Source organism: Phoxinus phoxinus (assembly GCF_949152265.1).
Source record: "Phoxinus phoxinus genome assembly, chromosome: 3".
In the NCBI taxonomy this organism is placed as follows: domain Eukaryota; kingdom Metazoa; phylum Chordata; class Actinopteri; order Cypriniformes; family Leuciscidae; genus Phoxinus; species Phoxinus phoxinus.
This window is the reverse complement of record NC_136878.1, coordinates 36,684,711-36,709,780: the sequence shown is the minus strand read 5'-3', so window position 1 is coordinate 36,709,780 and position 25,070 is coordinate 36,684,711. Positions and strand designations below refer to the sequence as shown.

The following is a 25,070-nucleotide window of genomic DNA, read 5'->3' as shown; positions in this document are numbered from 1 at the left end:
GATATGCAGCTGTAATGAACCAGCTAGCTGAGATGAGCTATTTACCTTCTAATATGAGCCCGGGGAAATATCGTGAGACTTCACATACGAACCACAAGAAATATCGCGAGACCCTTGAAACTGGATACTTTCTACGGAGGCCGAGAGGCAGCAAGACAAACAAAATCACAGAAAAATGGGAAAGCGACAGAATGACAACAGCATGTAAAGGGGTTGAAACAACGGGCGTGGCTTATAGGCCCCAGTGTCTTCAGCACTCACTATAAGTATACATTTTCTTATTTTAACTCTGTATATTTTATTGTAGGCCTGAATGGTTTCTAAGAAGCATTATTCAAGTCACTGATAAAATAAAACGTAGCCAGCTCAATCAAGTGGTACCTGTTACTTTTCTCCGCGCTGGTTAGGATGGATCAATCATAGTCGTTTGTGATTAAATGATAAGTTTCAGAAATTTTGTAAAGCCTACATGAACGTATTTTTATTTATATCTCAGGTACGAGAGCTTGGTAAAATATATATTTACAAGATTCTACATTGTATAGCACTGATGATGTCCCCAATAAGACAAAACGTCCTGAAATGTGATTCGGACTAAATGGAGAATTTGGCATTCTGATCATGATTCTGATCCACCAAGCGCCACCTAGAGGAAGACAAGTTTCGTGTAGTGAGTCTAACAGGAAACAGTTGACAGATAGCAACATTCCTCTCATGAAACACACAGACACACACGCCGTTTGAGGTTCAAGGAGCAACACTTCAGTTAGCAAGATCTGGGTCATTTACAGTTTCCATTCCCATCCTAAACACAAAGTAAGTTCATCTCAATGGTATTCACATGCTTTCTGATGTTTATGAAGTGCTTGAATCAGAAGTGCTAAGGGTATGCCTTTTTAAAGCTTCAAGTCTCCGTAATATTTACATTATACAGTATTTTGCACAAGGACGGTCACTGTTAGCTTAGAAAAACCTGTCAAAAATGTCAGATATTAGGGTGATATCATTCGTACAGTCGAGTGATATTAGACCAAGTGTGTAATAGGACTGCTTTTTAAAAGTTCTTCATTGCATTGTGTAAATCTTAAATGTTGAAGTACTTTTTGTTTAATAATTATTGACATTTCAACATTTATTTAGAAATGAGTTGACCTGATGCAATATGTATGCTTGAATTATAATTCAATATGCATGCATGCATTATGATTAATAATTTCTGCTTAACAGCTTTAAAATTGAAATTATTTTACAAAAATGTGATGACACCATGGTACAATAATGGTATTTAGATGGTTTACAAGTTACTCTAAGACACCTCAGTCTACCATGTATATGTCGTTTTTGTTTTGGGAAGATAATCGATGAACCCTATATCACTTTTATTTGGAAACAATCTTTTCATTGATTCAAATATGGTTGCTTCAGTTTAGCAGGTGAATACATGTCTTGTCTGCCAGTATTTCTGCATGCCTGCTTCAGTTGTATGGCGGGAATGTGTCAGAGCTCATTCATTGCTCATTCATTTAGAAGATTTATTTTCATAAAATCAGTGGACAGAATAACATTCCCAACCACTCAGGGGATGTGTTCATTCAATTGAGGTCATTTTTTTGAGGTAATCAATTGATATTTTCTTTTTTTAAAATATATTTAAATACATTTTATAATTAAAAAAAAAAAACTGTAAATTAAAATGAATGATTTAATTGTTTTATACTAAATTAAATTAATTAAATGTAATTAAATTAATAATACTTAATTATAAAATTATTAATAATTAACTACTTTAAACTTTTTGTATAATGATTTTAATTAGATGTTAAATGTAGGTGAACAATAATACATTCAAATTCACATATCATCTGAAATCATGTCCTCTAATGCAGTGTCGCTTTTCAGGTGAATTAATTTAATTTCTTCATTCATTTTCAGTTTTAAGAATGATTTGATGCGTTTTTTATTCTGGGAAACAAGACAATGAATGTATTAATAATATTTTTTCTGCAGTGTATGTAACTATGATTCATAATTTTGCAGTTACGTCACATGTGGAGCAGATTGTGTCAGTAAGTGTTTGTCTTCCATTTGAATCTACAGGACGATGACACAGCCGGCAGACTCCATTCTACACAGTGGTTACTTTCACCCAACTCTCCGATACTGGCAGACCTGTGCTTCAGACCTCAGACCAGATAACCTCATATATCCTATCTTCATCACGTAATGTCTTCCCCCTCATTATATTTATTTGTTGATTGTACATAGGTTCAGGAGTTATTGGTTTGTTTAAAGTTGTTTTAAGCTTTTTAAAGTTTAAAGTTGCTTGTTTAAAGGTAGGCTACTATTGTCCGTTTGTTTTGAAGACAAATAGTTATGTTTCTCCCCAACTGATCTTAACAGTGACAGTCCTGATGCAGTGGAACCAATTGCAAGTCTACCTGGTCAAGCGAGGTATCATCCTTCACTGTCATTTTTTTTATTCTCTCGTCTTTGTTTCGCATCCTTTACTAAAGTAACAAGTGTTATTGAATTGTCATTGGATTAAGGAATCTAATATATTACTAATGGAGTTTAACATGAAGCTAGACTGTTACGATCAATTGTAAACATTTAAAGGAAAAGTGGCACTTTACATTAATAATGGACATAATAGTTTGTTGTTGTTGTTATGTTTCAACTAAGGGTAATGTCTTTAACCTTCAGAAAATGTTGTTTGTCTGGCTCACCTCAACCCTGTTATAAAAATTTGGGACAAGGATGAAAATAGGGGTGCCTAGTTTAGGACCAGAGGTTGATTTGTAGTTTCCTATTGTATTATTAATTAAAATATTAGTTTAATCATGTCAGTTAGCTTTGATGTTTTTCATTGACTTGCATAAAATACTATGGAAGGAAGGACGGACTATAGGCAACATCTTTTAAAATATTCAAGATGTGTATGGTTGATATAACAAATATGGAGTTTGCATGTAAAGTTTGGGCTGGTGGTCTGAGATAAGATTCAGGCAGGGTGGTAGCCAACAAAGCACAAAGATAAGCCAAGGATCCGTTTATTCTGGGTTGTTAAGTCTGGGCGGTTGTAGTCAGGTACATATACATAGTCAAGTAATGTAGACTACATTTAGAAAGGAATACTATCATGCTGGTTACTACTTACTTTAAAAAAATAGTATGCGAAAAAAAGCACATTATGCAGCACAGCAGTTAACATTTAGAAATAAACAGTATTATGCAATGTTGTCACATGACCTCGTGGAACATTGTTGCATGTTTCATTCAGCGTGGGATGTCTAGTTATCTCAGACAAAGAAACATTTAATTTTGTGTCAATTTTGAACTGTTTGAAGTCTGATCAAATAATTAGCTAAATTGCAACAGCCAGTTCACTTATTTTACTATAAATGAGAGAAATTTGCAATATAAAGGAAGCTCTAGTAAAGTACCGGTAAGTCCCACCTTTGAATAGCTAATTGGCAAAGTCATCGTGTCATTGCAGCTGCTGTGTCCTGAAACTCGCGCTTAGGACTGCAGATAGCGGCATATATATGTCATATAAACAAAATTGAACACCAGTGTATTGTTAAGAAATCTTTATAATAAATAATGTTTCATTCTGTTGATTTCAGATATGGCGTCAATAAGATAGAGGGTTTACTTCGTCCCCTTGTGGATAAAGGCCTGAAGTGTGTGCTGATTTTTGGAGTTCCTGCAAATGTTGCGAAGGTCATTGAGAAGTGAAATGGTTTCAGTAATATTTCTGCCATTCATTTTATGAGGGAGTTGATTATAAATATTGTTTCTTTGTCTTCTCGTTTCCTGTCCCAGGATGAGAGAGGCTCTGGTGCAGACAGAGATGACACTCCTGCAGTGCTGGCTGTGAAGAAACTGAGGAGCACATTCCCTCAGCTTGTGTTGGCCTGTGATGTGTGCCTTTGCCCCTACACCTCTCATGGCCACTGTGGTTAGTTTCAGTATTGGATCTGTTTACATCATTTAATGTTGCACCAAGTAAGTTTTTTTCAGGGATTTACCGAAATGAAAAAGCTGACTGATACCAATTTTCAAGCCAATAATTATTTTCATGTTCAGTGTTGGGGGTAACACATTACAAGTAATGCGATAATTAGATTACTTTTTTCAAGTAACTAGTATAGTAACGCATTAATTTTAAATGTAAAACAAAATATCTGAGTTACTTTTTCAAATAAGTAATGCAAGTTAATCTCACTTTATTGGGCTTGGGACGTTCCATTTAAAAACATTGCAAAGGTTTCTGCCAGTAGTGGGCACTCGTGCAATGGATGCAATGGATCCTAGTGAACAAGATGGAGGGAAGTTGGCAAGGGAAAATTGGACTTAAACGCAGCCCTGCAAACCAGAATGGTAACACAGGTGAAAGGTTTGTTTGAGCTGCACCCTCTACTGTACAGGAGTGAATTTGCATTCGCTTCCGTCTGAGGCTTGTTCATGTCACTTTTGGTGTGAAAAGGCTTTTACATTTAGCCTGGTTCTACCAGACTCTCGTACATTTCATTTGTACATAGAGTCTGGCCTCTCTCCATTGACAAGCGTTAAAGGAACACTCCGACTTTTTGGGACTTTAGCCTATTCAACTTATCCCCCAGAGTTAGATAAGTCCATACATACCTTTTTCATCTCCGTGCGTGCTATAAGTCTGTTTGACGCACCCACCGCTAGCCTAGCTTAGCACAAAGACTGGATGTAAATGGTTGCAGCTAGCATACTAATCCAAATAAGTGACAAAATAACGCAAACATTTTCCTATTTACATGTTGTGATTTGTATAGTCACAGAGTGTACAAAAAACAAAGTCACATGAGACACAGGCATATTTTAACCGTATAAATACTGGGAACTATATTCTCTGAAGGCGAAGCACTGCTACTTGGGCGGAGTGATAACCGCAGCACCTGAGACGCGCCGTGGTGAGGAGCAGAGAGTTCGTTCAGAGCGCGTCTCAGGTGCTGCGCCCAAGTCGTTTATATACTGTCTATGGCCCAAGTAGCAGTGCTTCCGCCTTCAGAGAATATAGTTCCCAGTATTTATACGGTTAAAATATGTCTGTGTCTCATGTGACTTTGTTTTTTGTACACTCTGTGACTATACAAATCACAACATGTAAATAGGAAAATGTTTGCGTTATTTTGTCACTTATTTGGATTAGTATGCTAGCTGCAACCATTTACATCCAGTCTTTGTGCTAAGCTAGGTTAGCGGTGGGTGCGTCAAACAGACTTATAGCACGCACGGAGATGTAAAAGGTATGTATGGACTTATCTAACTAATAAGTTGAATAGGCTAAAGTCCCAAAAAGTCGGAGTGTTCCTTTAACTTTCTTGAAGGCGGGTCCTCTGTTGAAGTTTAAATCTATTGGATCTGCCCAGAGCCACTCTGGATCTGCCATAACCAATCGCTAACATTTGATCGTGACGTATGACAACTCAAACTAGCGCACGACCTCAACGTCATCGTTCTCAGCCACTCCCTCTGTTCGCTGATTGGACCGGTTAAAAATTGACTGGAGAAAATCCAAGAATACACCACAATCCCAGACGTAGTTCTGAAGGAAAATGAAAATTGAGCAGAAGCACGTAGGAGGGCGGAGCCAGGCTACTTTACATTTGCCAAAAATATTACTTTTTTTATTTAAAAAAAACACGCCCAGCTTAGTTGACAAAAGTAACATAACAAATTACTTTCTTTAAAAAGTAACACAATTAGTTACTTCCTTAGGGAGTAACACAATACTGTAACACATTGCTTTCCCCAACACTGTTCATGTAATGGCTCATAAATAATACGTATTTAAAATATAACAGTAAAATACATTAAGTGAATTTAGGCACATTTGTACTGTATGAAAAATGGATATTGGAAAATTAACAGATACAATTTAAATATCCAGCATCAACTGACAAAAAAAATCTAATATTGGCTGTTAAATTAAATGCCACTAATATGTTGTGCATCCCTTTTTTGAGACCTAAACAAATAGTATGTTTTCACAAAATATATTTCAATGTTTTTTCACATGACCATCTGAATACTACTCGCTTATAATTACATATTATTTCCTATTTTATTCACAATGGCATTTTTTAGCCAAACATCTGTGCTTTGGCATGATGCTGCATCCATGCTGATAAGTGTCAGTATGAAGCCCGAGAACAGTGTTATATCGAACAGTGAAACAACAGAGCTCACCTTTGAAAATAAACAAATAATTACAAAGCTGAGACGACTATTATCATAGACATCTTTAGTCTTGTCTTTTATCAATCCTATGCCATTTGTTTTACCTGGTATTTTTAAATAAACCCTTTACAGTGATATTACCATAGTGTGTGACTTTCTTTGTGGCACCTTTAAGGAATCCTGCGTGAAGATGGCAGCCTGGATAATGCTGCAAGCTGTTTGAGGTTGGCTGAAGTAGCTCTGGCTTATGCTCTAGCAGGTTAGTCCTAAATTATATTCATTTATAGTCAATTACACATAATATTTGCATTTTTGAATAATAGGCCTATAGAAGTCATCATTATCACATTAGGTCACACTTTTTCTCCGCTTAGGCTGCCACATCATCGCCCCTTCTGATATGATGGATGGACGAATTGCAGCCATTAAGCAAGCACTAATCGCTAATGATCTTAGCAACAAGGTTGAGAAATCTTGCTTTTGGGTCACACAAAATAGTTAAATAGAATATTTCAGATTCTGACTCGAGCTCTTTCCCCTTTCTTAGGTGTCAGTGCTGAGCTACAGTGCTAAATTTGCCTCCTGCTACTATGGACCATTCAGGTAGTGTACAAATATTCCCTTATCAACTTCCTTAGTTCTTATATGAGAACACCAGGATGGGTTTATTCTTTGTAAACCAAAATGTATTTATTTTCTTAACATTTGAAGGGATGCTGCCCAGTCTAAACCTGCTTTTGGAGACAGACGATGCTATCAGCTTCCCCCTGGTGCCAGAGGACTAGCACTGCGGGCCTGTGTAAGAGAACGTCACTTTTTTAAAAGACCCTATGTAACCTGATGAGCACCATTTTCTTTCCTGTGTTTTATAACAGGAATTTATTGAAAGGCCACTTTTAACATGGAATCTGAACTACTAAAACAGCACTGATATAACAATCCAGGACCCTAAATCAAATTTTTATTACAGAAATGGGCACAATGACTAGACCTGTATTTTTTTCTTCTATTGTATGGGATGCAGCAAGTGAAGTAAAGGTATAAGGAAACTACTTTTTTTGCTGGTAGGAACGGGACGTGAAAGAAGGTGCTGACATGCTGATGGTGAAACCTGGATTACCATACCTTGATATTGTGAGAGAGGTCAAGAATAAGGTAATAACTGTAGAGTCAGTGTATGATTTTATTTATGAATTTTGAGTTATTTTCTGACACCTCATGTTACATCTCAGCTTTAAAATCTTATCTTACATTGTAGAAATTCAGTCCCAAAAATGTATTTGAAGTCTTAAAGGAATAGTTCACCCAAAATTGTAAATGCTCCCATAATATACTCACCCTCAAGCCACCCTAGGTGTATATGACTTTCTTCTTTCAGCCAAACACAGAGTTATATTAATTCATATCCTGGCTCTTCCCAGCTTTGTTATGGCATTGGATAGCGCACAAGTTTAAAGCTCCATAAAGCGCATCCATCCATGATAAAAGTAATCCATACAACTCAGTGGGTTAATAAATGCCTTCTGAAGAGAAGTATTATATTTAAACACTGGCTGGATGTGCTTTTTGGAGCTTTCGTCAGATCTGGATACGGCCTGGATCCGGCAGGCTGCGGGAAAACCTCGGGATAAACAAAGACACTAAAATTAGCGTAGATGCCATTTTTCTTATGATGTACCGAGTACATCAGGATTTAAGGGAAGTGTTCCCAGTTCCGCTGACCTAATCTATGCAGCCTAACATTGAGTTATAGAAGTCTGTAATGCATTAGGTGAATGCTAGGTCAAAGAGATGTGTCTTTAATCTAGCTTATAATCAATAATCATTAACAGAGTCCAATGTTTCTTTTAGTCTTAATACCTTCCTGTTCTCTGTCTCCCATCAGCACCCTACTCATCCACTGGCAGTGTACAATGTATCAGGCGAATTTGCCATGTTGTGGCATGGAGCTGAAGCTGGAGCTTTTGAGCTGCGCACTGCAGTTATGGAGGCTATGACTGCCTTCCGTCGAGCAGGTGAGAAGGGGGACACGGAGATAAAGTAAATGATCTGAATCTGTTGAGGCCGGTGTCTCCTAAATTTTATAAAATTAATGATTGCAGTGCTTTTGGGCAGGACCTTGGTGATGTCTACTTAATTTTTCACTGTATTCTTTTTTTTCAGGAGCTGACATCATTATCACCTACTACGCTCCTCAATTGCTCACATGGTTAACAGAGTAATCAGTTAGTTCTCCTGTGTGAATAAACTTAGATCAAAGCCAATTTACTGTCTCTTTTTGACAGTGGCACTATATTAGTAAAAGCAAATATTAGTACACAAACAGCCCTTTCACAATAATTTTTTTATATGATTTATGTATTTAGTTAGGAACGCATTCAACCAGCTTGGATTTTTCTAGTGCTCAAAAGTGGGCGTTTGGTGTATTACTTGAAAAGTGTTTTCATTAAGATATGTTTCACAGACTGCAGTGTAAAACTGTCATAAGAGTCAAGTCATAGAAAGCACTTCAGTCTCATTTCAGCAGCTCTGAGCAAAACACCCAGACACTTTGGCAAATCAGGTGTCTTAATATGAAGATCCGTATATCAAGACCAATGATACAAATGACACTGTAAAACATGCATTAAATAGAGATTTTACCAGATAATAGTTCACTGCTATTAGAAATGGAGCCAAGAAAAGATGATTAATTGGGGAGAACAAGAAGGGTGTGAGTTAAAAATGTAAGATGACCTAACAAACACCCCTTGGTTGAGCAAAGTTGAGGGGCAAGGAACTTTGAGTTCAATAAAAAATTGAGTTTTGACTGAGCGGCTTTGTTGTCTCCACCAATAAAGTCTACGTTTTGGCATCTGGAACTCATCACTTTGATTTATTTCTTACAAAGAGGAGAAGACTTTTTCCACCACACAAGCTTTAGCATTTTAAACTGTTAAATTGGTTTATGGGCGTTTATCTGTGAGTACATCTCATTTTAATTTGCATCTATATAATTGAAAATAGACATCGGGCTTGTGATCACAGCTGTTTAGTTCTGAAATGAATGTACTGATAATCACAATAACATTGGAATTTTGGCATCCGTTTGGCATCTCCATTTTAAGCTTTACCGGTACTTTGTTTCATGTAGTTCATATGGAAAATGTTATCGGTATATAACCAAAAAGATAATAATAAAGCTAGAGCCATGTTAAACACCATTTGTTTATTATAGGGTCATATGGGAACATTGTATTTTGTTTATATTGACCACTCTGTTTTGCATTATGCTTTATGCACTGAACAGGTTATCAAAAATGCCCTCCCCTTAACAGAGTTTACAGGCAGTTCATCATTTCTGTCAGTATAGGAAAACATATTGTCTGTCTTAATGGATTTATAATTAGTGCTTTCATTCCTTACTGTTTATTAAAAATGCTGCTTTATATAGGCACCACACTGCGTGTGGAGGGGTCACCTGATAGAGGTGCCCTTGAGACTGACCAAACTTGCTGTCCTGCAAAAGAAGAAATAAGAATTTCTAAATTAATGCCTAAACTAAGCTGAATACTTTTTTTTGTGTGTGTATGTGTGCATATATTACTTACTGTTAGCATGTCACCCTGTGTTTGTGATTCCTTTTGAAGATGTAAGACATGAAGCTAACCTCTCAGCAAGGTAAGACAGTCCTAAAAAGCAAAAATAGCATTTCACATTACTAAACACTTGTACAGCATTTGCATTCTGCTGCTCACACTATCACTACTTCACCTACCTTGGAACAACATGGTGTAGTAGGTACATACAGTATTTAACTTGCATACAAACCCGACTTCTCATAACAAAATAAACAAATAAATTAACTAATTCATACGTACAGAAATACATTTCCAAATTCATCATAATTTGGAAGAACTCTTAATGGACATTATTATACAGTATAAAGGACAGTATATAGTAAGTATAATGGGGTTATGATAAATATATTAGAAATTACAATAGAAATAGGCTACACATTCTCTTAAGGCTTTTTTTTCTTTTACCTTCTCTACAGAACTTGCTCATGTAAAGTGATATGACCAGAGTCAGCTTTCTTATCCATACCGCCATTAACTAATAATTAATTATTATCAAAAAGCAATTAAGTTCTTAATAGTTTGTTTACATATTCACTATATATATATATACACACACCCTTATTATAATTACTGCGTGCACAATTTAATTAAAAAGAGCAAGTTTCTGTTTCACATAATTGAATAGATAAATAATTACACTATTAAAAAGCCAATTTTAGGGTTAAACTTACCACTCATAATCAATCATAGTAACATAGCTGTCTTTGTCTAATAATCTCACATCCAAAGAGCTCAACAACCTGAGACATCCTACGACACAACAGACGTAAACATTTTCTGCGATCGACTTTTTTGACCCGAGCTATTCCAGCACGAATTGCATCGGAGTTCGATTATTGAAGACTGGGGATTCTGCTAGTCGTATAACCCCGGAGCTGAAACAAATTGAGGATGACATATTTTCCTTGCCTGTAAAACAGCTATTTATTCCACAGGTTGTGACGTTTGGCAGGTAATGTAAAAAATTAAAGTAAATATTTATGTGAAATATAATTTCACAAAGCTTGTCGGCTGTCCGGTGGATTTTTGTTTGTCCTGAGCTTTGGTAATGAGATTAGCTTGTGTTATTAGCTGCTTTAGCTGCTAACGAAAAATAACAACTAACAGCAATATGTCGGTATTATATCATGCTTATTGTGTGCATTGAAGCAGTATATTCTTGTTCTGTGCCAGGTTGCAAAAGAAAATGATCAAAATATGATAATGTTTTGATACCTTTTTTATTATAATTTTTAACGCTTGTATAAAGAAAATTAGGCTAAACACTGGAGCTTAAATTGAGTTTGAGTTTAGAACAGGACAGTATAGATGTTCAATATCTGCCATGACATAAAAACATCAAAACTTGTTACCAAATTTGTATGTGGTTGCACTGCTTGAAAATAACATATAAGTTACCTTATCTTATAAGTTACATCTGTCCTGATTTGGACGTTGGGGTTGGTCATAAATATAAAATCATTATATTGGTTGGCAACCATCACTGCATGCCTACAAAAATAAACGTATTTTTATTTTTCATAAAACATCAATATAGATTTGAATAGATGAATGCCATGAATTGTATCAGTTATCAATCATAACAAAAATAATTATCAAAATTTCCACATTAAAAACATCCCTAGAATACAAATTATTTTAGCCTTCTTAAACATTGTAGTTAATAATTTATTCAAAGACGCTTCTCTTTGTGTACATAAAGTTTTCTTTATGTGCAAAATTCTCTTAGATCAATTTATTATCAGAAAAAAAGTGTTTGAACATCAGAAAACAACAACAACAACAAACTTCAGATTCCAAAGTGGTGGCTTTTTGAAAAAAACATTTGTAGAAAAAAATATTTATACATAGTTTCCTTTAACACTTTACCCCTAAAAATAAACATATGGCATAGGGCGAGACCATGTTACTAATATTTCACAGCTGTCAGGTCTTAAATTAGAATAGAAAAATGAGAGGGCAATTTTTTACACGTTATAGTGGATGGATTTACAGGTAGGATGTCAAAGATAAGCTTAATATTGCTAGAGATGGACATCGTCTGTTATGTATGCAATATCACTATATTATTTTTCTTTTTTACAGTCAAACCAAAAATTATTCTGACATCAGATATAATTTCTGATATTTTTTACTAGTGGGTGCAGGACACTATTATTCATTTATGTCAGCGAGGATAGCAAAATAAAGTAAACTGACATTATACCCAAAAATTCTTCATACAGTGGACTACCAGTCAAATTTATAACATTTTGGGACCAAAAATTATTTCAGACGCTTGACCTGACCATGTTTTGCTTAAGTTTTTTTTTTATTATTATTGCTAATGCAACCTTTTTTTTTTTTTACCACAGACTGAACCTAAATTGGTATTATCTTATTGTGTACTTATTTAAATTTAACAGCTGGCAACTATTAAACCTAATTAATTTTTTTAGTTTTTGTCATATTTTGTTACCATTTTCTAAACTATAGCGAATAAACTGTGATAATGTGAGAAATGTTGAAGGTGTCTGACTCTTTCTAGCTAATTGGTTATTTATTATCTAGTCAACTTATACAGTAAATGGCACCATTTGGTGGATTTATTTTAATAAATAGTAGAGGGCCAATCTATCTCAAGTGGTTCAGTGGATGTTGCTTCACCATCATTTTTTTTTTGGAGTGATTATATCTGTGTTGGTGGTATTTTTATGTTACTTGGTTTTACCATTTTGTGTCACAATACATTTTGGTTATACAGGTGTTTCTGGAAACCTTAATATCTCATTCTCAGCTCGTTGATCTCTAGAGCACATGGTACAAGGACATACATGAACACTTTTCTCATTCTTGTTCCTTATACAAAACTTAAGGCCAAATGTAATGAAGATTGTACAAAATTGTACTTTTAGGGTAAATTTATAAAGGTAAGGGGTCAAATCTCAGTTCTGTTTTTTAAAGGAGTACCTAGTGTCTCTGCAGAACATTTTAGGTGTGAGGCTTCTGAGTTGTTTCTTACATGTTTGGATTGATAGTCATTGTTAATGTTATGTTCTCTTAGGATGTCAGGATGGCAAGTGGCCCTGGCTTGCCGGACAGCCTGGTGCTGGAAATCTTCTTGCATCTCCCTCATGAGGCGGTGCTGAGCGCTGGGTTTACCTGCCATCAGTGGTTTGCTGTGTCGCGGGATGAGTTCCTCTGGAGGGAGCTCTTCTATAGCTACTACCGCATCCCTCGCTCTGTGCCTCGCCACCCAGGTACTGTAGCTGCACCACAGTTAATGAACTATGAGTTAATCTCATCCTCCGGATGAGACGTTAAACCGACGTCCTGACTCTCTGTGGTCATTAAAAATCCCATTGCACTTCTCGTAAAGAGTAGGGGTTTAACTCCGGTGTCCTGGCCATATTCCATCCATTGCCCCTTGCCAATCATGTCCTCCTAATAATCCCCATCCTTGATTTGGCTCTATCACTCTCTCTCCACTATAGCTGGTGTGTGGTGAGCGCACTAGCGCTGTTGTACTGTGGCTGCCGATGCATCATCCAAGTGGATGCTGCACACTGGTGGTGGTTGAGGAGAGATCCCCTGATAAGATTGTGAAGCGCTTTCGGAGAACAGTAGTACATATGAAAGCACTATATAAAAGCCTCATTCATTCATTCATTCATTCATTCATTAATGAGTTAATGTGTAAAATATACTAGCACACACCTTCACATCTGTGAAGAACAACTGATTCTGAAGTGGAATGTCTACATATGGCCTTTAATAATCCACTTAGTAGTAAAATACATGTGACAGTGCCTAAAGTTTGGCACTTTTTTTGTAATGACTGTGGCGGCACCTTTTGAAAGTAACAATGCAATTCCTGCATGTGTGCAGCTGCTGCGTCGTGGTTTAGGGAGTTCAAGAGGCTGTATGACAGCATCCCCTGTGTGGAGGTTCAGACTTTGAAGGAACATCATGATCAGGTCCTGCATTTGGCCTTCTCTCACCGTGGACATCGCTTCTCTTCCTGCTCTAAAGACTGTACTGTTAAGGTAAGACTGCCTACTGCAGTTCCTTTCAGGCAAGTCATTTCACTCTGCGGCCACTTTGAACGTCCCTCAGGCAGCTAATTCAGGCCCTGGTCGATTGGATCACAAGCGAACGACGCTAAATACAGGTGTAAACTGAGTCTAAAGCGTTTTGAGACCACTTCCAGAGGTGGTCGAAAACTCATTAGACCTGATTGCTTTCGTGGTGTCATGTGGTCGAATGTGTTTGAACAGTTAGTATTAAATGTTAAATGTTAAAATGTTAGTGTTAAATGTCAAAGCAAATGCTTTGCTTTAGCAAGCACCACTAAATATATAGGTCCCTTTAAGCACTGTATATAACATATAAACTAAAATCTCAATGTTGAAAATAAAATTGTGTTTGTTACTGCTTTGTTATTCACTGAATGTTGTTTCTACAGGTTTGGGACACAGAGAAACCAGATGGCATCATCTCTTTGGTTCACAGCTACAGTATGCGACAGTTTAACTGGGGCTACACTCAGTTCTCCCAGTTTAACGCTGATGACACACTCCTGCTGGTGTCAGGGGTCTACCTGGGCCCACATCACTCCTCCTCTGGAGAGATTGCAGTCTTCAGTCTGGGTAGAGACAGTTGTTATATGCGTCGACTGCACACACCCACTGTAAATATAACTAGATTCTTTTTTTTATTGATGTTGTTTTGGATCCATAGAGAACTACACTCTCCTGTCCCGCGTGAGAAATAAACCCTATGACGTGTTCGGCTGCTGGCTGAATGAGACTCACCTTATCTCTGGTAACCTGCACTGGATTGGCAACATGACCTCCTGCTCTGTGCTCTGGCTCAACAAAGCCTTCCAGGTACAGATGTGTTCATTTAATCATTCATTTAATCATTTAGCAGACGCTTTAATCCAAAGCGACTTACAAATGAGGAGAGCAATAGAAGCAATTAAACTTACAATAGGACAATAATATGCAAGTGCTGTCACCCATCCCAGTTTAGTCTAACGCAGAACACGTAATATGCGGTTCTTATATGGTCTCAAAGTGATGTGCTGGGTCCAAAATTAACTGTAGTTGATCAATTGAGACAACGTTGCCTACTGACCATGAAATACAGTAGTCAACATTTGAAGTGGATCAAAACCTTTCATCAAAGTTATACATGAATTTTGAACAATACCCTTATCTTAGGACAACTTTGACTAACGTTTTTGATCCACTTGTTGACTACTGTATATTTTTAATTTCATTAAAAAAAAAGCTTTTTACCCAGTGATAAATCAGTTGTTTCTACTGTGTATATTCCATTGTGATCTTCCACATATTTTCATTGTGGTGGATTAAATAATATCTGTAGCCACCTTGTAACAAAAAATAATTGTTCTATCTAGTGATTTAATGGTTGTTAAGTTATGTAATTGTAGACAATATAGACTTAAATTAGTCCTTACTACTCCGTGTTTCCCCTCTCCATTTTCAGGACATTGAGTCAGAAAACGTGAATGTGGTGAAGCGTCTCTTTAAGATCCAGAACATCAATGCCAGCACTATCCGCACAGTGATGGTGGCCCACTGCCGTCGACACGACTCTCCTGACCTCCTCCTGGACTATGAAGCTCAGTCACAGGCACAAGCTCAGCGGACACAGCAGCACCAGCCTCTCTTCTTTGATCTGGGACATACAGACAGTGAACAGGAGGAGGATGAAGATGACGAGGACGAGGAGGATGAGGAGCGAGGAGAAAAAAGAGTGTCAGCACATCTGCCCTCATATAACCCATCTGGCCTGCAGCATGTAATACATGTAAGATCTAGAAATCACTAGCATCTCATGTGAAGCGTGATCCCAATGATTTTGTGAAGAATGCTTAGAACGCTAAATGAATAAATGTAAATGTAGAAGAAAAAATAGGCAATATTTTACAGGAACTTTGACAAAGAGCAGCATGCACACAAAATTATTAGTGTTCAATTGGATTTAATTGTATCTTTTTGCAGTCTATGGAATTATATTCCTGTTCAAATGTTATTACGGTAGTTAGATGTGCACACACAATACAGTATGTTGCATAATTGCAAATATGCATTTCAATGTTTGTTTACGCCAAATTTCAAATGCATGCAGTTCTTCAAGTTGACATCACCAGTAACCAGTAAAGTTTGCCTTAAAAAAAGATATAGATGGAAAAAAAAGTATTCTCTTGAAAATGGGAAATTTGATCTATAACCACATTTTGTTTTAATTTTATAAAAACTTTCCAGTAACAACACTATGAAATCAAAAGCAGTGATTATTAGGGTATAATGCATTATCAAAATATCAAATTATTGACCTGACATAGACCAAAATATTTTGGGTTCCACATCTATAGATTTCCTATAAATATTCTGTCCGTTTCCATTTTTTAAAAAGGTGACTTGTCAATACTGCAAATCAACATTGCATTGAAATGTCATTGCATGAAATCAAAACAATTTACAGTATTTAATACATGTTGCTGGCCTAATTGTGAATTACTCATGTAATACTAAAATAAACTAGATTTTTCTTCATAATTTTTTAACTTTCCCTTTTCCAAGTCTGTTCCTTCCAAGTCCAGTGTCAGATTACGGAAGTAAAATAGACTGGAAATGCTTTTTCTTTTTGAAGTGTATTTCCTTAGCGATTAAGAATAACAGAGCCTAGCAAAAGATTAACTATGATTGAAAACTGTTTTAATAAAAGCTCTCCTCTTGAAGTGTTATTATATGTTATCAGTTATGTGTGCTTTATTTGCTGCCGGTAGGGTTGTCAGAGCATAGCTGCTCGTGATCGAGAGTTGGAGACGAAGGTGGCCAGGCTGATGGGCAGCAGACGCACCAAAGCTCCTGATCCAAACCTGGTGTCTCCCTCAGCTCCTGGAGAAGGAGAGGACAAGACCTACCTCCTCTTCACCACTGGCAGCCTCACCTACTCGCCTCACCAAATCGGTGAGTGTGCACTTGTGTTTCCATACAGTACATGTCTGGATGGTAAGCTCATGTGTGTTTGTGTGTTTCAGGTATCAAGCGGATAATGCCTGATCAAATGACAACAAGTGGTCCTGTGTTAGGAGAAGAGCGCAGTACAGAGGAGTTCTTTGACTCGCTGGATCATGTGATCGACATACACGGCCACATCATCGGCATGGGTCTGTCACCTGACCATAGGTGTGTGTGCTGTGCAGCAGTAGATGATTAGCATACATGAGCTTTTAATTGACTTTGGACTTGTGAAGTTTACTCAACAAGTTCATATGGCCTGTGAAATTTAATCAAGAGAACAAATTTGTGTAGAATATTATCTGGCTTGACACTTACCATGCAAATCCTGGATGTTGCTGTTGTGTTTCTATGGGATACAAAACCAAAAAGTCTTCCTTCAGGGGACGCAAGCAGGCTTAGAAAAAGGATAAAAAGCTGATAAGGCCATAAAAAGCTTTAAATATCTTTTATTATTTCAAGAGGTCTTCAATTTTGGGGACAGAAAAACAGGAATCGTGGTATGGCTTATGCCTCATCCACACTACTGCGTTTTAGTTTAGAAACGGAGAATTAAAACGATACCCAATGACACCCAATCATAGAGCCGAGCGTGAGCCTCTGCGTCATCGTTTGTCAAGTCCTCCGTTTTGACCATATACTGTCTATGGTTTTGACCCGTCTTCACTAAAACGCCCTCCGGAGATTCAAAACGCAAAACGGGGTCGAGCGTTTTTAAACTTCTCCGTTTTAGGTCTTCGTTTTTGCCGTTGTAGTCTGGACGGGAGGTGCAAACGTAGCAAAAGGTCTCCGTTTCTAAACTAAAACGCAGTAGTGTGGATGGTTATTAAACTTCAAAAGTTATTAAACGCCAAAAGGCTTAGATTTGGTTACATGTAATTGCTGTACGTTCCAAAGTAAAAACATGGCGCTATTGCTTGTTCTACAGACTTCAGAGCAGTTTGAATACCACACATTTATGTTTAATACAGTCATGGTCAGAATTAATGGCACCCCTGGTAAATATGATAAAAACTGGCTGTAAAAAAATTAATCTGCATCGTTTATCCTTTTGATCTTTCAGTAAAAAAAATAGCTAAATTCTAACCTTTCATTGAAGTAAAATAATTGACAGTGGGGGGGAAATCACATTATGAAATAAATGTTTTTCTCCAAAACACGTTGGCCACAATTATTGGCACCCTTTTATTAAATACTTTTTGCAATCTCCTTTTAACAAGATAACAGCTCTGAGTTTTCTCCTGTAATGCCTGATGAGTTTGGAGAACAAATGACCAGAGATCAGAGAGCATTCCTTCATACAGAATCTCTCCAGATCCTTCAGATTCCCAGATACATGTTGGTGCTTCTCTTCAGTTCACTCCACTGATCAGGTCAGGGAACTGGGAACATGGCAGAAGCTTCATTTTGAGTTGATTTTGATGTTTGTTTTGGATCGTTGTCCTGATGGAAGATCCAACCACGGCCCATTATAAGATTTCTAGCAGAAGGCGTCAGGTTTTTATTTTTTTATCTGTTGATATTTGATAGAATCCACGGTGCCATGCATCTCAACAAGAAGTCCAGGACCTCCAGCAGAAAAATATGCCCACAACATTAAAGATCCAACGGTCTATTAAATTGTACACATGGGGTACTTTTTATCCTTGTGTGCACCAAACCCATCTAGCGTGTTTGCTGCCAAAAAGCTCTTTTTTTTAGTTTCTTCTGACCACAGAACCGTTTGTGCCGTTTGAAGTTCCAGTCATGTCTGACAACTGAATATGCTGGAGTTTGTTTTTGGATGAGCGAGGAGCATTTTTCTTGAAACCCTCCCAAACAACATGTGGTGATGTAGGGTTTTTATATTTTATATAGGGTTTCTGACCCCAAGACTCTACTAATCTCTAATCTGTGATCCTTGAAGAGTCTTTGGCCACTCAAACTCATCCTCACCGTCGATTAAGGCAATATAGACACACGTCCTCTTCCTGGCAGATTCGTAACATCTTTAGTTGATTATAACTTCTTGATTATTGCCCTGATGGTCAAAATGGATATTTTCAATTCTTTAGCTATTTTCTTACAGCCACGTTATATTTTGTGATGCTCAACAATCTTTTGATGCACATCAGAACTATATTCTTTGGTTTCACTCATTGTGATGGATGATTAAGGGAATTTGGCCTTTGTGTTTCCTCATATTTAAACTCCTGTGAAACAAGAAGTCATGGCTGGACAATTTCATGTTCATAGTCACCCTGGTGTGCTAAAAAAGTTAAATATTAATGGGAATATACTAAAGAGATATTTTACTAGTAAAAAATTCTAGGGGTATTAATAATTGTGGCCAACGTGTTTTGGAGAAAAACATTTATTTCATAATGTGATTTCCCCAACTTTAAATTCTTTTACTTCAATGAAAGGTTAGAATTTTGCTAATTTTTGTAATGAAAGATCAAAAGGATAAACGATGCAGATTTATTTTTTTACAGCCAGTTTTGATCATTTTTACCAGGGGTGCCATTAATTCTGACCATGACTGTATACATATAATTTTGACTTTAAAAAAAAGGGTTTACAGCTGACCAGAGAAAGTGGTCAAAAATGTGTAAATCCTGCTGACATTACAGTATTATCAATGAAAGTGTCAGCTGTCATTCAGTGTTGGTCTGTTGATAGGTACTTGTACGTGAACAGTCGAGCGTGGCCGGCGGGATGTGTGATCTCTGACCCCATGTCCCCTCCGCCCATCGCAGAGGAGATCGACCTGCATGTGATTGATCTGAAGAGTCTTAGAGAGGAGCGCCGCAGCCTTCGAGCCCACCGGGCCTTCACACCCAACGATGAGTGCTTCTTTATCTTCCTCGATGTCAGCCGAGACTTTGTCGCCAGGTAATTTACATCCCAGTTCTAGCACATCGTATTTACTGTGGTGAACAGATTATTAGGTCTGTTAACCAGTGCTGCCATTTGGATTACATGCTGTGTACCATAGTAAACCATAGCTTTCTTTCACTAGCAGATATGACATTTATACCAACACTAAACTACTTGGGTGCAGCATCATGAAAATGTTTTTTTAAATGCGTGGGGGGAGGGGGGCTTCTTTGTGTCTCTGAAAACCTTCTTTAATTCAGTCAGTCACATCAACAGGTCTAGGCGATAGTGATCTGCACCATTCAGAGAAAACTACAGGCAAAATGTGCCTCCATAATGTTTTTGAAGCCAAAAGAAATGAAAAGACACAAGCTAAAGTCTGCGCCAGAATACGAGCAAGGAAAACACACAGATAGAGCTAGGTGATAAAACGGATATCTTTATATTTTTCAGACCTTATGAGGATATTTTGATATTATTTTGCTATATTTAGGCATTGGCTCTGAAATATTTTTATTTCCCCCCCTTTTTCTTTTTGTAATGATCTCCAAGAGGAGAATTATTTTTGGTGTAAATCCTTCTAACAAAAACATTTACTTCAAATCTATGTTCAAATGTGAAAACGATTTAAGGCTGGAATACACTACATGACTTTTGCCCAGATTTACAGTCTAGAGGAGTTGAAAAGTTGTCGAGAGTCAGAGCCATTCTGCAGATATTGGTCAGTCAAGAATTCACCAAAAGTCGCACAGATTTTCAAACATGCATGATATTTTGAGGCAATTTTAGAACACATTGTTTTAAGTTGTGTGTCTCGTAGCAATGAGGCAAATGTTTCTGTGTTGATGCGTTGTTGTGTTCAGAACGACTTAAAGAATAGTTCACTTCAAAATGTATTTATTTCTTCTGCTGAACACAAAGGAAGATATTTTGAAGAGTGTCTGTAACCAAACAGTTGGTGTACCCCATTGACTAGTAGGAAAAAAGACAGTATGGAAGTCAATGGGGCCCATCAACTGTTTGGTCACTTACATTCTTCAAAGTATCTTCCTCTTTGATCAGCTAAAGAAACTCATACAGGTTTCAAACAACTTGAGGTTGAGTAAATGATCACAGAATTTTCATTTTGAGGTGAACTATTCCTTTAAGTCTTAAGTTTTTTTTATTTTAACAATTTACAAAGTCGTTTGACAGATGTCTAGCTTATTTTTTTCAGATTCAAAATTTATTTTAAGTAAAATTGTTTTTAAAATACTAAATGCAAATAACCACCGTTTTTGATTAATGAACAAAATATTATTTCAACATTATTATGTGCTAAACATTAATTTAAACATGCAATACAGTATATGGTAATCAGAAATATTTTAATGGCTGATTCATTGAATATGATAGTTAGAATAACATTCACAGAAATTAATTTGAACTTCCCAATTACATCCATATTTCCCTGCCCTATACAGACTAGTTCCAATAACTGTCATACCTTTCCTTCACGTCATCTTATTAATGATTGTTTTTTTTAAGTCTGTGACACACCAAGCCAGCATAAAATAACTAGTGGCGATGAAAGCTGACTGTGTTGTCGACTACGTCTCGGCCAAAAAGATGAGCTTGAACACCCCACAAAGACTACAGGCGACTAGCATGTGTGTTCTGCACCTGTAAGGAAATAACTGTCTATATCTGCAGGTATCAATTCAATATATTTGTCATTCAAAAAGGGAAACCGGAACTAGGACCGCATATATGCAAACTTAAAGCAGCGCTTGCTTATCATTTTGAATATAGATAGATAGTCTTTATTGTCCCATAGGGATAATCATTTTCACACATTTTTCCAGTCTCCATAGCACAGAAATATAACATATAAGGAACACATAGAGCATATAACACATATCCAAGTGCATATACAAACACACAACTCATTAAGACACCTACATAATAACAACAACAACAAGGCAACTGAGGTGAGGGGGCAGTAATACAGTTTGTTCAGCACTGTGATGGCGGTGGGGACAAAACTTTTTTTAAAGTAGGCTTTAGTCCAGGTTAGTGCTCTGTATCTGCGACCGGATGGGAGTAGTGTGAAGAATTTATTCAGGGGGTGGTCTGTGTCAGCTGCTATTGCGCGTGTGATGGCTGTGTCATTCATGTCTGATAGGCTGGGTGTGGGAAGATTGATAATCTTGGAGGCAATATGTGTGATTTTAGTGAGTTTGTTTTTACAGGTGGCAGTTAGCATTGTGTAGAAACAGGTTGAGCAGTACAGCAGGGTGGGTTGAATGATGCTTTTGTAAAGTAGGAGCAGGAGGTGAGGGACAACAGAGAGGGCTTTTAGTTTGCGTATTACATGTAGTCTTTGTTGTGCCCGTTTCTGGATGGCAGTGACATGTTCCTTGAAGTTGATTTTATTATCTATAATTAGTCCCAGGTATTTAAAGCTGCTGACCTGTTCGATTGGTTGACTGTGAATGTGGGTATGGTTCAGTCCAGGTGGTGATTTGGATGTGTACATTACCAACTCTTTTGTTTTGTCTGTGTTTAGTTGGAGGTAATTGTTCTGACACCACTATGAAATTGAGTCCTGATATGCTGTGATGGAGTTGTTGTTGTTGAGTAATCCAACTATGGCAATGTCATCAGCATATTTGTAGTAAGTAGTGACGGGTGATGGGCTATTGCAGTCGTTGGTGTACAAAGTGTAGAGGAAGGGGCTGAGAACACAGCCCTGTGGGGCACCAGTGTTGGTGATGATGTTGTTGAGCCAATTCTAACGGTCTACGGTCTGTTGCTGAGGAAGTTATGGATCCAGTGAATGAGAAGTGGGGGGATGTTGAGGTAATGTGATTTCTTGATGAGCTGGTGACGTTGGATTGTGTTGAAAGCGGAGCTGAAATCAATGAAGAGGACTGAAGCAAAGTTTCCAGATGTCTGTAGGTGTTGAAGAATAGGATGGAGAAGGCATGCCACTGCGTCCTCCGTATCTCGTCCTGGTCTATATGCAAATTGATGTGGGTCCAGGTTTTGTCTGACAGTTGGCAAGATGAGGTGGAGGATTAATTTTTGAATATTGAATATCAATCATGCTGGTCACTTTCTTCATTCCAGGCGGCTTATGTTATGAAAATATTCTCATAATAGAATGCTCAGGTAAGGTGGCGAACAATTAGAACAGCCTTCTGTCTGTGCCGTCTTTACTTCTTTGCTGTCTTTGTGCTGAAAACACTTCACTAAGCTGAACAGCCAATCAGAGTTCTGTCTCTCACCGATGGACACAGATTCAACATGTTCAATTGACCAAAAGGCAGGGTCCGACTAGTGTCAACGGTGCAGAACACAACTCACCGCAATAACTGGGCCAGCCGACGCTCAATAAAGGCCTGACTGACGTTGACCGACCGCCGGCTTAGTGTGTCAGGGGCTTTACACATAATATTGTAAAGTCCGCACTATGTACTCATCTAAACCATCATTAAATGCTTGCCGAACAAAAGATCTTAAGGAGTCATAACTGCACTATAAGTGTTTATTCTCTAATGAGTGTACTTGTCTGTGCAGCGGTGCAGAGGACAAGCATGGTTACATCTGGGACCGACACTACAACATCTGCCTGGCACGCCTGCAACATGATGATGTGGTCAACTCTGTGGCCTTCAGCCCAGCAGACCAGGAGCTGCTGCTGTCTGCCAGTGACGACTCCACCATCAAAGTGTGGCGCTCCCCACGCATGCTGCGCCTCACACAGCCCACCCGACACCCGCCACGGGCTCGCAAACTGATCTCGTCCTTGCTCGGCCAAAGAAGAGCTAATCTGAACGGCAAACCCTGACCTGGACACTGACAGGCGTATCGAAACATTACAGAAAGGCACTCCATGAGCAGAGAGGCATGTGTGAGGTCAAGAAACTGTGGACTTCTTCATGGGTGCCTATGAGAAGAACAAGGGTACATGTGTTTTCTTAGTGGGCCCTCTTACCGGATGTACCGTCCGTGACCAATAAATCACTGAAAAAAGAAAAGTGATCTTTGCATAAAGAAACAACAAAAAGGATTGGAAATATCACTATATTTGTAAAAGATGTATTCTAAGATGCACATAGAAACGCAGACATCAACAGGATGTGTGACTTCAAGGGCAAAGAACCAAGGATTTGAAGAAAGATATGGGTCATATTTACATGTGAGTGTGTCCCGTGTGCAGTTGTACGTCCATTTAACCCAGTCGTGGTGACTGAAACACCGCCTGTGCATGTCTGCACGTCATATTTTTTATGTTTTTTTTTTCTTTCTCTGCACCTTTTTTAGTACATAACAAGAACTTGATCCGAGTATTTAAATGCTCACAAAAAAAGGGGGAAAAAAATCTAAATTCTGGTACAAATTTACAAGTTATGCGTCTGGTTTTTATTTGCGGTTTTATAAGAAAGAGCAGTTCAGTTTAACACGGTTACAGAATGACAATGTTTATTTCTACTCCCTCTATGCCTTTATTATTGAAATCGATTGTATCCTTTGTGCATATGGATTTTGTCATACAGGATTTAACAATCACACTATACTGAAAATGTAAAAATTCCAAAGAAATTCAAAGCCTTCATGTTTGAACCTTTAGCCATCACCTTTACAATCATTCGGTTTTAACAATGCACCAGTGACGCACATGTTACGGTAGCATATATTTATTTTATATGCACATCCTAGTATGACATATGTCATACTGTATGTGTAGGTTGGATTCACATTTATTTCTATAGGATTGTTAAAACTACCAAAAAGCTGAAGAAAAAACTTGATTTCAGGTCTGACCGCTGGCCATTTCATTCTCCGTTCTATATTTAATGTAGATGAGCTCTATGACTGTACAGCATTGAAACGCTATGCAGCACAAGGGTGCTTTGCTACTATATACCCACAACTCACCTCCAGCACTTCACCTTCCTGTGTCATAAGCTTACATTTGTTTACTATCATTAAATATTCAGCAAAGGTGCTCATTTGTTATAATCTCATAGATATCATGAAATATGAAAAGCCCCGTGGCTCACTTATATATATATATGATCTATACATGTGAAGCACAGCTGAAATGTGTGTTACTTGTGCATTAGGGCAGAGTATGAGAAACGTTTGGATCACAATGTGCAGCACTAGTCTCTGTAGTTGTGATCAGTGGTTTTGTTTTTAGTGGATCTGGTTCCCTGTGTGCCGTTTGTTTTGAGCGTGTGAATCTGATTTTCCCACCTGCCCTTTGGCTGTTTGCCATCATTTTAGATTTTGTATTGTGGAATGTGTACAATTTGTTTGACCCATTAAACTATTTTTCTTTTACCAGATACAG

General features: G+C 37.6%; 2 protein-coding genes and 1 long non-coding RNA gene across 4 annotated transcripts; 2 read left to right on the top strand and 1 right to left on the bottom strand.

Moving 5' to 3' along the window:
• The first annotated feature begins 122 nt into the window (after positions 1 to 122).
• alad (aminolevulinate dehydratase) lies at positions 123 to 9,411 on the top strand. Of its 2 annotated transcripts, none has more exons than XM_079607948.1 (12): positions 123 to 266; positions 2,098 to 2,220; positions 2,401 to 2,451; positions 3,627 to 3,723; positions 3,826 to 3,961; positions 6,392 to 6,475; positions 6,591 to 6,679; positions 6,764 to 6,819; positions 6,928 to 7,015; positions 7,285 to 7,371; positions 8,102 to 8,231; positions 8,380 to 9,080. In XM_079607948.1, exons 2-12 carry the CDS (start codon positions 2,102 to 2,104, stop codon positions 8,436 to 8,438), a joined length of 996 nt encoding a protein of 331 aa, XP_079464074.1. In that variant the 5' UTR covers positions 123 to 266; positions 2,098 to 2,101; the 3' UTR covers positions 8,439 to 9,080. The 2 variants fall into 2 exon arrangements, with proteins under 2 accessions (XP_079464074.1, XP_079464073.1); XM_079607947.1 differs by having other exon boundaries at positions 158 to 816; positions 8,380 to 9,411.
• LOC306995949 lies at positions 9,406 to 10,649 on the bottom strand. Its single transcript, XR_013796956.1, has 3 exons — positions 10,508 to 10,649; positions 9,807 to 9,887; positions 9,406 to 9,715 (listed from the first exon to the last, which is right to left on the bottom strand). It is a non-coding gene; the product is annotated as an uncharacterized lncRNA (long non-coding RNA).
• fbxw5 (F-box and WD repeat domain containing 5) lies at positions 10,556 to 25,065 on the top strand. The gene is made up of 10 exons (XM_079607940.1): positions 10,556 to 10,788; positions 12,880 to 13,075; positions 13,704 to 13,861; positions 14,281 to 14,464; positions 14,556 to 14,704; positions 15,330 to 15,653; positions 16,636 to 16,819; positions 16,891 to 17,038; positions 19,532 to 19,744; positions 23,291 to 25,065. Exons 2-10 carry the CDS (start codon positions 12,889 to 12,891, stop codon positions 23,559 to 23,561), a joined length of 1,818 nt encoding a protein of 605 aa, XP_079464066.1. The 5' UTR covers positions 10,556 to 10,788; positions 12,880 to 12,888; the 3' UTR covers positions 23,562 to 25,065.
• The last annotated feature ends 5 nt before the right edge of the window (positions 25,066 to 25,070 follow it).